The sequence below is a fragment of the Cygnus olor genome, chromosome 3 (genome assembly GCF_009769625.2).
Source record: "Cygnus olor isolate bCygOlo1 chromosome 3, bCygOlo1.pri.v2, whole genome shotgun sequence".
Lineage (NCBI taxonomy): Eukaryota > Metazoa > Chordata > Aves > Anseriformes > Anatidae > Cygnus > Cygnus olor.
The window spans coordinates 115,033,577-115,050,137 of NC_049171.1; the positions used below are offsets into that span (position 1 = coordinate 115,033,577).

A 16,561-nucleotide genomic window follows, 5' to 3' on the forward strand; every position below is an offset into this window, starting at 1 on the left:
GTGCTTTGAATTCCCAGCCGTATTCTTGAGTTTTGAATTTTCTGGGGTTTGTGCCTTTATTCCTGGCCTGGCTCGGTCTCCCCCATGTGTCTCAGCAGCAGTTGCGCCCGTGTCAGCCGCAGGAAAACCAGAGGAAGCTCTGCCATCAGTCAGCAGGCAGACAGGAGCGAGCTCCTCGGGATGAACACCAGCCCGCTCACATTTATCTCGAGCGCTGGCTTGACACGTTAATTTAGTTTGTGCTTCGCAGTTCATACTCTGTTCATTTATGATCATGTATCGGAAAAGGTTACAATTAATCAGAAAGTGGGTGTGGAGGCTGGCAAAGCTAATGATGTATTATTACATTTTGTTTGCTTTGTAGGAGAACAACTGGGGGATGTGCATAAAACTATTATTAGTAACTAAAAATTATTAAAGAACAACAACTCGCACCCATCTCCCATTTTACAATCTGTATTTCTTTCTAAAAGTTCTTGAAAATGAAGCAATTTATTAACACTTTTGACTGTAACCAGTCGTTTTGGCCACATGACTGCCTTGGGGGAAAATGTGCTTTTTTTTTTCAGGGCTGGGGGCATACTGGGCTTGCAGCAGATGAGCATTCAGTGCATGCGAAGCCAATTTCCAAACCCTAATAGCCTGCCCGGCCCCAAGTAGCAAGGCTGCACAGCAGGGGAACCGGCAGGAACCCCTGCATAAGAACTACAGACTGCTGGACTGACTGCAGCGTGCGCTTCCTCATTGAGAATGAACTAATTGCTGGCTGTTAAAAAGCAAACGTGTTGCTGGGCTGAGGCGGACGATGAAAAACAAGCTCCTCCTGAGGGAGTATTTGCAACCCAGTCACGTGCTGAACCAGTGAAAGGTTTGGGTAAGAAATGCTTCTTCCCCAGGGCAGCTTCCCAGGGTTATGAGCAGGTGCTGCTGCTGAGCACAGAAGATGCCCTTGGTTTGGTGGGACACAGCACCTGGCTGCTGGAAGGCTGCCATGAGCAAAAGAAACTTGGGTAGCTATGGTACACAATTGTTGAAAGCTCCATTTTTAAGTAAAAATACCCATCTCGCTTTATTTTTTATATTAATTGTAAGGTTATTGTAAGCTTTTAATTATGACAAAATTACACACCTTCAGTCTGTGGGATCACCTGGGATGGCAAGTGCAGTTGGTGTCGCTTTGCAGATGTACTTGGGATGCCTTGGAACTTTTCAAGGTACAGGACAAAACAAACTTTTCCTACCTCCATAGTTTTCAATCTAAAAGAAGAGCTACTTACTGAGGGGGGAAGAAAAAGCATCTCTCACTTTTTCACTGGCCTTCGGTCACTATGTAAGTCAGAACTGAGCAGACTTCTGTTTGCTCATTTGGTGGTTTGATCGGATTGCGCATATTTAGGATGAAAGATACAGAACACTGTTAACCTTTGAACTTAAGGTGTCCTTTTTTCATTTTATTCCAACTGCCTCAGGTTTTACTTGCTGTAAGTGGAAAACTCTGCTCTCTGGGGCTATTTACATAGATCTGGACTTTCAGCTTTTCAGTTCATCAGCTTGTCTGAGTATACCCTGATCTCAAGTACGGGAAGAGGCAACCTGCCAAAACGTTAGGATGGAGCCCAGGTGTATGAGAGTGAATAAACAGCGACCTGTCATCTCTGAATGGGAATCATCAGGAGAAACTCAGGGACACAAGCTGGGCAAGGCTTTAACTTTTCTTAGGGAGACTATTGCTGTGAATCCCTAGAGGTGTCCTGAGCTCGGACACTCTCCTGCAAGGACCTGAATGGGCTCCCATGGCACCCAGAATAATACTGCTAACCTCGTGCCCCAGGGCAGGGCTGTAGCACGCTACTTACCAGGAAGATACCTTCACCTGTGACCGGAAAGCAGCACAGTGGTGGGACAGTAGCTGATGGAGGGGATTTACTCTACTGGTCTGTACCTCGCACGGGCAGGTATCTCAGCCAGAGGGAATTTTTTGTGTGTGTCAGGACCCAATCCACCATTGGAGGTCATGCGTGACATTTGGGCCGGTGCAGGAGTTCATGGCACTGTGGTGCTCAGTGAAGTATTTCTGTGCATGGAAAGGAGTAAGATAAAGAGGAGCCCCTTGGAACTTTGTTCCAGGTCTGGCTTAGATCTAACAGGCAGGCTGTGCTGATTGCATCTAATTCGATTTGTTAGGCACTGCAGTAAACAGCATTAAGGGAACAGTGCCGTGATTGCTCCTGTAGCACATTGTCAGGATTGCTGTGTTCCTGCGGCAGCAGGATGGAGCTTTGTTACCACCATTCGACACGCACCAGCAGAGCGGGCAGTACTCCCTTCCTGAGAGGAGATACACATAACAAAAGTGGTGATCTTATTGGATTTTTTTTTTTTAAACTGCCACCTTACAAATGGATTTGGGCAGCTGTGTCTGAACAGTACCCCTCACACACTGCTGTTCCCTGCTCCTTCCCCTCTCCCCATCAGCACAGCTGGGGCCAGCACCGCTGCAGGTAACTCACCCATCGTTGGAAGGGGAAGCAGTGCCGTTGTCTAATTGTCCCTGCCAGCTCCAGCAGACATCATGTCCGTGTTTTTTCCAGCGTGCCTTTGGTAAAGAAACCAAGTCCCTCATCTGTATCTTGTGCCATGGGGGACCAGGGGCTGGAGGAGCCCCTCAGCACAGCAGCCCTAAACTGACCACAGACTTCTTTTCCTAAGGAGAACAGGCTTGGTTTTGTTCTTAAACTATCAGACTTATTATTTGCTCATGGTAGCCTTCTTCAAAACTCCCATTTACAAACACAAAACACATGTGCTACTCACGACTACATTACTGCATAAAGATTGGTGAAGCCTTTCTGTAGAAGTACCCTGCTGAAGCCACTTAATGAGTCTTGTTTTTCCTTTCCCCCACAAGGGCTAGCTCAAGACCACTGCCATCAGCAGTAGCTGTTGAGACAGCCCCTGCCTTGCGCTGAGCATCGCCCTGCACCACGCTGTAAGCAGCCAGACTGTTAGCAAAGCACGCACAGGCATCCTGGTGGTGCTCATCCTCACAAAAATAGCAACAACTTAGGAGTGTGACAGCTCTCATTTCCTCTTGGTCAGTAGGGGTGAGCGTGGGAGGAGCTGGACAGAGGGATGGCATTTGCCAAGAAACCTGGCATGGTCAGGAGTACCTTGGAGGCTGTCAGGAGGGATTAATTTAAGGATGGGTGCTCTGGCATGGGGAGGGATGGGTGAGGATGCCCTGCAGGCAGCCCCCTCCCTCCCTCTGCTTCCACTAAATGCAGGCTACTGCCCCATTGCCAGGGGGATATTTTCTTAACTAATTCCATTAGGAAATTAGGGTTTCCTAACAACTGCGAGACAGTTGCTGTTCTCCATGACAGAGAACAGGTAGGTGCCTGAATGAACTTTCTCTTTAATAGGATGCCTTCTCTGCTCTCAATAGAAGTTTCATAGCATTTCTGTTGCACACCTGCTATCCAGCATCCTGGGAAATTGGAGAGGTCAATCATTTCTCTTAGAGCACCTAGGTACGTCTTATTCCCAAAACAATTTGGTAAGTCTTGGAGAGCATTTTCATTTATTCACTTGTCCAGGCTGTTTTCTACTTCTCCCCATGATTAAATGCTTTATTTTTTGTATCAGATCAATAAAGCTATGACTAAAAGATTAAGTCTTCTCTTTTTGAGACCTGAGGACCAGGCACCTTGTTTGGGACATGCTGGAGACCAAACCAGGGTTCTTATGAGCCAGGAGCAGGAGTTTTCACTGGCTCAGCTGCCCCAAACCTGTGTCCTCAGACAGTCAAGGAAAACAAGTAACATCATTCACATGCAGCAGCATTTCAGTGTGATGGCCTGAAAAAGGAGGGAATAATTGAAGTCATCATTTTGAGAAAGCAGGGTGAATGGGGGTCAGTTTGGGTACACAGCCCAGGCAGCTGCAGCCTGACCTACAGCTGCCACATAGCCTCCTGTTCACAAGTGCCATTTGAGGTTAGTGCAAGTCCACCAAAACGTTTCCTCTCCACAATACAGATACGTACGTGTGGGGTATATAAGGCTGTGTCCATGCCTGCAATTACACAAAGGGCTGTATTCTTGGGGAGAAATCAGAGGAGATGAAGTTTCTGTGGATTACTGCATGTATTAATTCCAGTTATTCAGAGCGACCATGGTAAGGAGAGGTTGGCTTTGCTTTGCAATGAGACAGGGAGACCTTGCAGGCTAATGAAGCAAAAAGGCAGCACTCAGCATCTATTACTGATGCCATTAGGAGCCAGTTGGGGCTCTCTGCTCCCTTGGTAGCACCACATTTCTGTTTGCAGAGCCAGGGGAGAGGCTGCATCACCTGGGGGACTCCTGTCCCCCACCCATGGGGTCAGAGCTGCTGTCAGCCAGGTTTCCTGGCCGCCTGTCATGGGCACAGCCCCCCGAGAGATGCTCTCCAGCCACAGAGACACACAGCATTTGTGCTTTTGCCCGCATGGCTGAATCTGTCTCTTCTTGTACGAGGTGCTGGTATCCCTGTCTCTCCTGCTGTAGCTTCACGGTCGATTTAAGCTGATGTAAGCATGAGGTACAGTTGGAAGGGAGAGCAAGTCCCATTGCCCAGGCTTCAAATGCTGCCCCTATGTGAAAGCATGGCCTTGGCATCAGACGTAAGAAATACTCTCCTGAGAAAGCAGAGGTGCAGCTGGACCAAGTTTCACATTTACATTCAGCTGTAATAGTACTTAAAACATGGAAGAGAGCAGTGTAACAAAAAGCAATTTAAAAAACAAGAATGTATTGAATTAAAGAAGTAATGAATTACTTCTTTAAAAAGGCAATGTGCACCATTGCCAGCTGATGGCCTTTTACCCACAGGTGTCTGGGGGACTTGAAGCATCCAGCAGTTGCATTAGGGAGCAAGTCCAGCATAGAAGCCATGCAAGTACTGGCACTGATTAGATGAAGAAGCACATTTCTAGAGCTTTAAAGGTTTAAAATGTGACTCCAATAGGCGTTATAGATTCAAATCCCAGAGCATGAATGAAATCAATCCAGATCCATTGATCTGACACCAGCTGCAGCTTGTGGAGCCCTGGAAATGATCAGTGAGTACAAGCTCCTACCTGAGCTGCTGGTACTTCTGTTTAAGCCTCAAAAGTAAATAACATTGAGCAGAGACCAATCATTAAGACTTCGGGCTATGCTGGAAACATTTCTGCAAGTACCACAAGGTGTCAGGCATGCCATCAACAAGAAAAATAAAAGGTTTGTGATGTTCCAAGTGATTATAACAGGTTTCAGGAGACAAAGGAGAGGAAGATACTGAAGTTAACGGATGTGGAGAAAGAGACTGTCAAACAGGGCAGAAGATTCAGAGGGAGTTCAAAAAAGGGGAACAAAAGCCAGAGGGAGGTGTGGAAGATGAGACCTTCAGGGAAAGGCCAAGGAAGGCGAGCAAGTCTGCTCCATCTAAAGAAAGTACACCCAAGGGAGACATCACCTGCACGTGCACAGAGGGGATGTGTAGAGCACCCGGCAGTCAATTTTTAAACAATGGGCCTGATCTTTTAGTGAAATAGTAAGAGGGAATGAGGACAGAATACATACTTGATTTATCATCCCATCTTTTTTAGTAGCAGTAATGCAACTGTATTTTCTTCCCTGAACTTCTCTCAGACAGCTGCTCTGCCTGAATCATAAAACTGGGGCAGCAGCTTCACAGCTGAGTCTCTCCTGTGATAGGAGAGGTTTTAGAAAGCTGGTGGCCTCCTCACCAGGCAGCTCTTCTATTTGAGGCAGGTGCTTCTGTTCCTGCTGCTTGAAGGCTTACTGAGCCCTGCTTGAAATGGCCATGAGATCAAGGTGGAGGGCTATTCTTAAGACAATAAAGAGCACGCAAAGAATTTTTACAGGACAGTATTTCACTGAAAAGCAACACGACCATGTTTCATTTCCCTGGAGCCAGGGATTTCTTTGTCCCTTAGGCAGCAGTTTTCTGTAGTCCCTTGTAAAAGCCAGTTCTGAACTTGCCTCAGTATTACCATTGAGCTCTGCTTTGTTTAAGGTAGGACCGATCAAATCCAAGGACTAATCCAAATGTTGACTGTTTTGGCTGTTTCCTATTCTGACACAGTGAACAAATACCTTCTTTCGTTTTGACTTGCAGTTAATTACTTTTTCTGTTTCTCCCCAAAACCTTTCTTGCCCCAGCAACCTACCTATGTTCCCCTGCAGCCTCTCCTACTGCCTTCCCCAGCTGCCTCAGGAGGACAGCAAACCCACACATCAAAGGGCAAAAAAAGTGAAACCACACCAGAAAACAGTGGAAAAATATCCAAAATAGTCACAAAATCAGAATCAAGCTTGGAACAAGCTGACACCTACTTGTAAGCTTTTCTGAACAAATAGTTTCAAGCAAAAGAATTCAAGCTGAGTACCTCTGATCAGCAACAGTGATGCTAAATAAATAGTTGTACTCCTCCTTTTTCCAAAGAAAGGAGGTCCCAGTCCCTGAAACACACACTGAAGTTCATCCAAACTCCTCCTTTTAGGAGTGACATGAGGCTGTGACAGAGATTGCAAAAAATATCTGAAATCCCAGGGCAAAAAAAATAAGTTTTGGGGGATTTCCATCAGTAGAGATCTGTGTGGTTAAACCCTCCCAGGATGCTAACAGCACCTTGAGAATAACAGAGGACTTCAGATTAACAAGTCTCTGCTCATGTCAGGGAATAACAAGTAATGGAGTTAACCAAAGTCTCTCTTTCTGCTGAGTAAATGCTGTAACACTTAGCTTTACCGGGCAGCCAGCTCTGTCCGGCGACGTACAAACAGGGCAGGTCACATTTCTTCTGACAGCCTCCAGCTCCTTGCACAGGCATTGCACTGGTGGTAGAGGGACCCTCTCTCCTCCCTGCACCATGTGCACAGGGATCAAAGGAGCTGCCCCTGCTCCTGCACCTCTAAATAAGTAGGGCCCTCGCTGTAATTGATGCCACCTGAGGGTGCTGGCCACAAGCCAGCGAGCTGCACCCAGCCATGCACCAACCCAGGTACTTGGGGGGTGCGGGTCTCTCGCAGTGACTTGTCTCCCTCTGAAGGACAGCTCACACGATGTAAATGCATCACAGCAGCCGATACCACTGGTGAGTGGGACCCTTTACAAATGCAGATGAAGGCATTTATGCAGGGTTAGAATTAGCTCTGTGCTCTCCATCTATTTGCAGCGCTGCAATGGCGTAGGAATAAATTGCTGCTCACACTGAGTGCTGGCCTCTGAGCAGAGCCGTACAGCGCTGCAGCCGTAAAGCTCTGGGCTGCCAGCTCTCCTGGGATGCACCCTGCAGCTCGAACAGAGCAGCAGGGAGAGGAGCAGAAAGTAAGATCTGGGGCTTTCTCTGCTGGGGATCGGGGCAGCTCCTTATTTCACAAGGTATTACAGACACGTGCAGGTCAGAGACCGAGGTAATTTCCTGCGATCTCAGATCCTGTGAGCAGAGGACAGGTAAGTGCTTTCCAGGCATAGACCTCAAAGGTGGTAAGTGTGGAGTAAAATTAAAACCTATGCAGGTATTTAGCTAATAACATCTGAAATTCTCCATGCAGGAGAGAGAATGGCTACAGGCTGCAACAAAACATGTATTTTTTTTCCCCTTTTCCTGTTTCCTTGTTACTTCTCCAGATTTTTCCACCATGTTTGGAAAGAAGAAGAAAAGGCTGGAGATTTCCGGGCCCTCTAACTTCGAGCATCGGGTTCACACGGGCTTTGACCACCGGGAGCAGAAGTTCACAGGACTACCTCAGCAGTGGCACAGCTTGCTGGCGGACACGGCCAACAGGCCCAAGCCTATGGTGGACCCCTCATGCATCACTCCCATCCAGCTCGCGCCTATGAAGGTATTGTACAAAGTCTTTTTTTCTCATCTCCTTTGTATTTCCTAGCCTGTCTTTAATTGCATGTAGCCTCAATGAAGCCATACTGCTTCAAAGTTGAAGTGGGGCTTGGTCTCAGCCCCAAAGTGCCTCCTTGTGCTCTCAGAAGGTACCTGCTGCAGGGTGGGGGCTATTGTTGGGAGCCTGTTATCCCAATTTCTGGATGCAACTATGTCTTAGTGAAAGATTATCTGATTACTCTGCTCTAACCACTCAAGTATACTTACTCTGCCCACATTGCTAGAAATAGAAAGGAAGTGAGAAGGAGGTGACGTGTCGGGCTTGGCCACCGAGCACCAACAGACAGGAAGTATTTATCTGCATCACCCCGAGCAGCTGTCCCAGCAGGGCCGGGGAGTGTGCAAGTACAGAGAGAGCTGCAAATCCAAATATTTAATTACTAGAGCTGCAAGGAAAAATTATATTTATAAAACTTGTACAACTGTCCCATGAGAGTGTATATCATGGGTCTTACTTGGGCCATTCCTTTGTGTTCCTGGGCTGCAGAAGAAAAAGCCCCAAGTCCCAGTGGAGGCCCCAAATGTTGCTCCTCTGCAGCTTAAAGCTCCTTGATAATTAATTTAAGAAAGGTGCTTTAGGCAAAGGCAATTTGGAGCAAGGGAGAGAGGGAAAAGTACATGTAAGTTAAAAAATGAAATTGCTTGTTCAGCCCAGCAAGGAGCTCAGGGAGGGATCTCATCGCCACCCACTGCTGCCTGTGGGTTTATGCAGGTGGTGGAGCAAAGCTTTTTCTGGGTGGTAAAATGAGGGGAAACAGCCCCAGGTTGTGGCTCATGGGATTTGGCCTGGACAGGTGAGGAGAAGCCTTGGTTCAGAGGGTAGGGCAGCACTGGGCAGGCACCAGTGCAGCTCTGGGATCCCCATCCTTAGAGGTTCAAGATACAGATGGGCAAACGTACCCTCACTTAGCAGTGTTTCTGGGATTGCACATCCTACCTCCCAGTAGATGACACCTGTATGGTGGCAGAACATATACCCTTCACTGTCACGCAGCTGAAAGATAAATTTAGGATTTCATCTTTGTGTGGATTTTTCTGCGGCAAGCGAAAATCGGATAATCCTGAGAGCGCAGACTCTATATTTATATTTCATAAGTGCTCTTTGCTAAATTTGCATTTACTGCCTGCTCCTGAAGGACACTCATCACTTGCTGATCAGGATTTCTGGGTGCTGCTATGGGACAAGGGGGATAAAAGCAAAGTCTTGGATTTTTTGCTGTGATAAAATATCTTGCTGTATAATAGAGGCCCTGAATAATGTGGGAAAAAAAGCAGGCAAAGCTTTGCCAGCTAGGGCAGAGGAGCAAGCTTGTTTCACAGTCCTTTTAAACACCAAAATATCTCTGGGTATTTTGACACGAATGCATAAAGATGTTTTAAAATGAACAAATCCATTTCTTATCTTACAGTAGTGCCATCTCTTTTCTGTAGTTCTGGAGCTGTAAATCCATAAGTTTAAAATGTTTTAAAATGTATTAGCTCCTCAACAGCTTACAGGCAATGTAGATCCAGGTCTAGGCCTGCAAACAGACATCTGCATAGCTTTATTTGTGAGCAGAGCCCTGGTGATGCAATACACACTGCGGGCTGGGAAGGTTCAAGCCCTGAACAAGTATCTGCAGCACTTCAAAGTGGAGAAAATCACTGGCAGTCGTTTCCAAGAAATTGTCTGGTTTGCTTTTCTGTCTGTTTTTCAGAGGACTACATATGTCTATATACAGGGGGCCTTACGTATGTGTATGTATCAGGAGTCCTTGGGCCAGGTGGACCTTGGGTGACCAGGGTCCATCCTGCATCCACATGTCCCACAACACCTTCCCGTGGCACATTTCCTGGGGCCGGGCTGTCTGTAACCCAGTCTCTGTCTCAGCACTCGCTGTGGGGCTGGGCACAAACATGCCCATCTGCAGAGGGACCCACAGGAGGGGCTGTAGCAGAGGGAAGATGGGATTTTTCATTTAATGCAAGAATATTGAAAGAAATCATGTTACTGTATATTAAGAATTACGCCTTACTTTGACGTAACTTACGGAGAGAAACTTCGAAAATATTTCATGTTGCTAAAGTAGTTCAGCATGAACATTTAATGAAGATTTTTTGTGTGTGTGTGCAACATGCACTAGCACCTTTATTTCTGTTAAAAAGTGATTTAGGCACCAAGGATTTCATGACTTTGGTGAGAACTGAAGATCTGCAATGCCTTTGCAATTTGGGAAGGTGGGAGCCAAAGGCTCCAAGGTCATAATATTGTTTACTGGTTTTCTTCTGTCCATACAGCAGTTGATATAGTTTAATTAGCACCTTGTAAATGCACTGAGGTGTAGCAGCAGATTGATACTTGGGCACGTCCTGAGTCCTGGGGTTACGTCGGGCTGAGGCACTTGGCCAGAGTCGGTCGAGCAGTGGTTGCAGGTGACGTGGCACCTCGGTAGCTTTGCTCTTCTGCATTTATTTATTTCTTCTCTTTTCAATTACTTCTGTATTGACTACACACACAGAGCGAGGCAGAGGCATTGCTGCTAATAGGTATGCCTTCACAGCTGCGTGGCAGCGCACATTATAGGGGTAGGGTTGAAGAGAATGTTTGCTGGGTTTTGAGACAGAGTTGGGTTTGTTTGCTTTGGGCTTCACGCAAAGCCAAAGCAGAGGAAGGGAAAGACTTTTCTTGGCTTCTGTGGGTTTTGCTGCCTTCCCCATTTGCCCTGTTTGCTTGTTTCTCAATCTGCCAAGCAGATAGGACGCGATGGCCTGCAGTGTATCCCTTCGGGTAAAAGTAAATGATAAATATTCTCAGTGCCCCACCTATACTGAAAGCAGCAGCGCTGAAGAAGCGGCAGCACCCCAGGCTCCCAAATCTCCTGGGAGACCCCCTCCACCCAGGGGCTTGTTCCACAGATCTGCGTGGGCTGGGATAAAGGCTCGTGGTCCTGTCGCACATGGCTGGCACTGGCTTATCGTGGTAATGTCAGAGCTTGAATCCAGCCTTGAGCTGGCTGTACAAATTCATTCATTCCCAGTACAAGCAGAAACAATAATAGGATTCCCCTCCTCAGCGCGGGTGACCCAGATACGAGCAAAGCGCTGTGTGTTTGAGATGCTAGCGAGGATCAGTAAAACGCTGCACAAGATTTCATGCAAAACAGAAAGCTACAACGATCATGATAGATTTGGGGCGTGGAGAGAGGGGGGTTTGATAAAAGGCTGGTTCTTCACTGAAAACATCTCCGTGTGAAAAATGTGAACTCTTTGTGTCTTCCTGTACTTAAAATAGACCTCGTGAAGTACCAGGAGCCTTATGTGGGGGCTTCTTGTCAAAAGAGCCTAGCATTGGTTTCATGGACATGCTCCATTACGATGCTTGAACGTCCACGGTCATCAGTGGGAGCAGCACAGCACTGAGGACTTGTTAAAATTAAAATCCCTCCTCATTTTTCCCAGTGCAGCAAACAGCCGAGCTGTGAGTTACTGGAGGAGAAGATGCCACTTGTTCCTGAGATGCATGGTAACTGTGTCATTCACCTGCGGCAGCTCGTTTACCTGCTGCTGGGCTTCACAGGTCAGAGAATTTTGGATGGGGCAGGCTGCAGGGTCACTGACTTTCCTCTCCTTCATCCTCATGTTTCAGTGGTGTAATCCGCATGGTTTGTGTTGTCTGTAGTTTTAGTTTTCCTCACTGCTGCCTGTCAAAATTGACCTGGATACTGGTGAATTAACTGTAATCTTTAAAACCTTTTTAAGTTTCTACTACTACGTGTCAGCCTCTGTTTTACACAGAGAAAAAATAAGCAGAAAATGAGATATTTTCTGTGGCTCTTTTAATAGCCACAATTTTTCTCTCTCCTTCATAGCTACTTGTTTTTATTTATTCCCCCCATGATACTCCTGTGGATGGGACAGTTTGAAGCTCTTGCTTGAAGACAGTTGGCTCCCATCCACCAGGAAACCTCAGATCCACAGCACTGCTCTTGCCAGCACAGGACCCAATGGGCTGCTGACATCTCGTGGGCCTTCCTTGTAACTGCATCGTGCTAATTTGTGCTTAAGAACTCCGGGTTCCAATTGCACACTTCTCAGTCACATATTGGGCCTGGCATGGGCTCCTCTGGGAGGAGATAAGGTGAAGGGGACATCTCCAAAACAGGGAAAGAGCTAACACCTTGCAGCACAGGAAATTTGGGGTGGAAAGAAAATGTTTTGCCAGCAGGCACTGTGGGACAGAGAGACTCAACCCTTGCAGAGGGCAAACTTTGATGGACGATGCCTTGAGCCACCTGACCAGGCTTCGATGCTGTCTGTGCTCTGAGCTGAAGGTGGGACTGGATGGCCTGCAGAGGTCCCTGCCAGCCTTTCTAGCCAGTTCCCTTGCAGCTTTCCTTGCTCATCTTCATCTACAAGTAATTACGGTCAGATTTGCAATTGTCCTGTAAGGCAGTCCCACTTTCAATCTATTTTGATGACTAAACAGGAATGCTTTTGATGCTACATGGTGCCAGAAGAAATTATTGCAGCATATTTAAGTAGATGCTCTTTCTTTCAAAAGGATAATGCTCCTCTCTTGAGGGCTGTTCGATTTCCCACATTTCTAAGTGGCAATGCTACTTCTGTACCTCCCTGTACAGATGTAATATCAATATGCCACCTAGTGTCCAAGAACCTGTCTTACTGTGATGTTGACTTGGTATGAGAAGAGCCAAGTCACTGATTTTGTGTAATCTTGGAGGAAGTCTGTCTCTGTACAAATAAAAATCAGCCACAGTATGAATAAATGGGAGAAATTCACAACTTTTTTTTTATAACATATATTACTAGGTTAATATGTTTTCATACGTACTACAGTGTACAGCAGAAACTTTTGTTTTTATTTCTGATTGTTTGATTTCAGAAAACTGTAGGTTTTTGCATAAATCCTTTAGAAGAATATTGCTGCTTCATGCAAAGTTTAGTTCAAGAGAAAGAATGCCTGAATAAAAGAAGAGGAATATTTTTTTTCCAGATGAGTCATTCATTTTATGGAAAATGCAGTTTCAATGTAAAGAGTTTCAGCTGGAAGAAGACACATCTTAGAGATGAGAAACTGTCTTTCATTTATTTCTGTGAAAATATTTGAATACTGTGGTTTCAAAGACTGAAGCAGACCTTAAGTCTTCTCCATCCCCATACCCACGTGCATTCAGTGGCGTTAAGATGTCTTCATCTCTGTCAAAAATACACTAGCCAATGCACAGACTTTTTTTACTACAGAGTCACACTGGCAACCCACAGCCATACTAGAATTAGGGAAGCTCTTCTTTTCCACAACACTTTCAACTGATGTATTCTCAGTTATTCTTCATAGTTTTGAGTTTCTAGCTTTCTGAACAGTGAAGTTCCCGATCAGATTTGCAGCAGCAGATTGTTTGTTTTCATACCACTGCATTTTTCCAGAACCTCCTTCGGATGAGAAGAAATCATCAGCCTCGTTATCATTTCAGTTTGGCTCAAACATAAAATGTTCCTCAGTTTTTAATGAACCAGAAAACGAACTGTTCACATAATTTTTCTGACCGAGATACTTGTCCCTCATAACAAATGCCTAGTTTCAGCCACGTGTGTTTGAAGGGTCTGTTTGCAGCTGAGTTGTAGACACCAGCATCAGGGTTCATAAGCAGGACCTGGCCATCCTAGAGAAACACTGAGGTTGCTAGTATGAAAAACTCTGCCACCATTCAGACTAAATATTTTAAGTGGCAAAAAATAGTTTTTTCACATTCCATCTTCTTATTTGTGTCTTTGAAATATGCTCAGATGACTCCTGGATTTTGCTGCCAGAAATGTAGTTTTCAGATGTGGTCCCTGTAGCTAATGCAGGCAGTGCAAGGGTAGGGGGCGATGCTTTGGTCCTCATTAGACCACGTAGACATATTTAACACTGCACAGAGACTGTAAGTGGATGATTTTGCCTCTCTGCCTTGGAGGGGTGATGGTCAGTTACCTGCTGATCACATCACTTGTTTGAAAGGTCCCCAACAGCCCCAAAGGAGCTTGAATTGGTCTCCTCGCATGAGAAAGGATTTACTGGTCCCATAGCAGTGATAGACAACAATATGGTTTACAGCATTCTGTGCTTAATGAGTTAACAACTTGAGTTAACAACTTGAGTTAACAACTCAACAAGTGAGTTGTTTTTTTTTTCCAATAAAATTCATAAAATAATATTTTTAAATGCTGTTTACATCAGCATTGTGATTTTAAGTAATACTTAAGTGTTGGAGAAATCTTGCAAGGGCAACAGTGTTCAGGCTTGAGTTATACTGATAAGAGTTTACCTGGGTGAGCAGGACTTTGCAGTATGCTAAATGAAGATTGAAAGTAAATCTGGAGGTCACAGTCTACATCTGCTGAGGCTTTAGAGCCTGCTTTAGTGCTCAAGAAACACAGTAACCTGTGGCAAACTCTCAGTATTAGCATTTCAGAAATTGAATCTGGTCTCCCCTGGGGGTACCAGTCTGGGAATGCTCTGCAGGTAGTGCTGGATAACCTGAAAAGAGGCAGGAGTTAGATCCTGAGCAAGGACAGTAATCACGTTCATTTTTTAACGTGGAAATAAGTCCCTGAAGACAACTTTTAGGAGACTGTTCCAGTACCTCCTCTTGCTTGCCTGCCCTGAGAAGGGAGCCGTGCTCCCAGCGTACCTCCTGGAGCTGGAGGGCTCTGCCTCCATCACTCACTGCTCATGTGGCTGCTGTTTTCTTTCAGTTCATTCAGCCACGCTTTTGGCCTCCAAAACTTTGTGTGCACTGACCCACAAGATCTCTGGGGACAGAAGCGGGGCTCAGGCCTAGGAAAGGTCAGGCAGGTAAAGGGGTGCTTTGGGGTGGCTGCTGTGCTGGCAGGGTCCTTCCGGCTGCTGTACCACATCGATCCCCCAGAGCAAGGTGCAGAAGAATAAACGATAACATGTAAACATTGTTTTCCCCAGTGAACACGTGGAAAGGATGAATGTGTTTTACCAAGCATCAGTGAAATAGTCCAGCAAGCCCCTGCTCAACTCAGCCAAGAGAGCTGATGGAGTAAATACCCCATGGGATTTCTTTGGACTGGCTGAACCTCTCATGGTGCTGCTGACATGGCTTAGATGTAGAGTTGTGGTGACACGAAGATGTCACTCTTCTCTTGGTGTCCATCAGTGGGAAACACTAGGTGGCAGCAAGGAATCTCTGGAAATTGGCCTCCCTTCGTGTCAGCGAGCTCAGACAGAAGCAGTGAGAAATCTGCTCGGGCGTCTGATGGCGTTTGTTCAAGGCATGTGTTGTGTCCTGTGTTGTAACAGGCTGTGGAAGGGATTTCCGTACCAAATTGCCAGGCAGCACTAGCAGTTCACATCGGCCCTAGCACAGGGTTTGCTACTTCAGTTTCTGTGTAAGCGTGCCATGACAGTAATCACACAGTAACTACACATTCTGCACATCTGTGTTCCTAGATCTATTGATAAATCTATTTTGGTTCATCGTAGTCCAGAGCAGAAACCATGCTGGTCAAACTCCCACTAAATATATTCTAAGGAGTATCCTCAGGAGTAGGAGGATCAGGAGACAGATAATGTTGCCAAGCAGCTCGCTTACCTGTGAAGCCAAAGCTGCAAGTGTAAATGTGTTTTTATCTATCTCCTGCTCCGCAGTGATTAGATCTGGGCTTTGTGGCTCTCTAGGAATTTGAAGCTGCTCTGCTGCTCTTTCTGTCTTGTCTTCCCCGTCAGGCTGGACCCAGTTACGGCCAACAAGCTCTGTTATTAGGGGAGAGGAACGCTGACTTACCCACAGAGACCTTTACACACCTTTTCTGCTCAAGTGTTACTGCCACAGGATGAGCTTTGCGGGCTAGAAAAAGTAAAGCATTTCAGATACAGATCTTTGGGGAGAGAAAAGTGAACAAAAGAGATGTATTTAGGGTGAGGTCTTGTACTTTTTAATTGCAAAGATCAGATCCAGCAGGCTCTAATTAGCTCTCAGGAACACACAGTTAAAAGAATAGCAAGAGATTATGAATTTTAGTGAATTTTACAGTTTTGTAGTCTGAACAAAACAGTAATTGCTATCTGTGTCCTAATTTACATTTAATAATTCCCAGAGCACAGTACAAACTTCCAGAGAAGATGCCTCCATGCGCAGTAGCACTTTTTAGTAGCAGGATATATAGGCACAGAAACCTGGTAAGAACACGGCGGCTTCTACGAACCATCCTGGGAAGAAGCTTAGGGGCAGCAGGCTGCCTCTCTCCCATCCTGCAGCCCTTTTATCCCTTCCGGTGCTGTATGGTGGGTTGTACTGTGTTAGCTATGTGCAGGGACATGGGGCACACCGCCTGGCTCTCCTTCCTGGCTTTCCCTGCCGGCCGGAGTGCTGCAGGACGGGGAGGGAGCAGCAGGTGAACTCACTGAGCATAGCAGGGCCGATCTGCCGCAGGGGACAGAGCACGCAGGCCAGCACATCAAGTAGAATCAAATCAAGATTCCCTGAGCAATGTTTCAGCAGCTCCTTGCAAATGAGACTGTGGGGTTGTCCTGGGCATTGTCCCTGCACCTTCCGCTGCTGCGGACAATCCGCTGAAATCTCTTGGTTTGTTTCCGTGGAGAAGGTG

General features: G+C 46.2%; 1 protein-coding gene and 1 long non-coding RNA gene across 12 annotated transcripts in view; one reads left to right on the forward strand and one right to left on the reverse strand.

Moving 5' to 3' along the window:
* Positions 1–16,561, forward strand: part of PAK5 (p21 (RAC1) activated kinase 5) — a 156,053-nt gene that overhangs the window by 109,112 nt on the left and 30,380 nt on the right. For 7 of the 8 annotated variants that reach the window (XM_040553979.1, XM_040553980.1, XM_040553981.1 and 4 more), the window contains one exon: positions 7,675–7,889. In XM_040553979.1, coding sequence (XP_040409913.1) covers positions 7,686–7,889 — 204 coding nt within the window. In that variant the 5' untranslated portion in view covers positions 7,675–7,685. Of the gene's footprint in view, positions 1–6,955; positions 7,139–7,674; positions 7,890–16,561 lie in introns of those variants that run through there. The other variant, XM_040553978.1, reaches the window with a different exon arrangement.
* Positions 443–6,942, reverse strand: LOC121068639. Of its 4 annotated transcripts, none has more exons than XR_005819001.1 (4): positions 6,793–6,942; positions 5,601–5,863; positions 4,867–5,085; positions 453–4,734 (listed from the first exon to the last, which is right to left on the reverse strand). It is a non-coding gene; the product is annotated as an uncharacterized LOC121068639 (long non-coding RNA). The 4 variants fall into 4 exon arrangements; XR_005819000.1 differs by having other exon boundaries at positions 4,867–5,143; XR_005819002.1 differs by having other exon boundaries at positions 443–3,857; positions 4,867–5,863.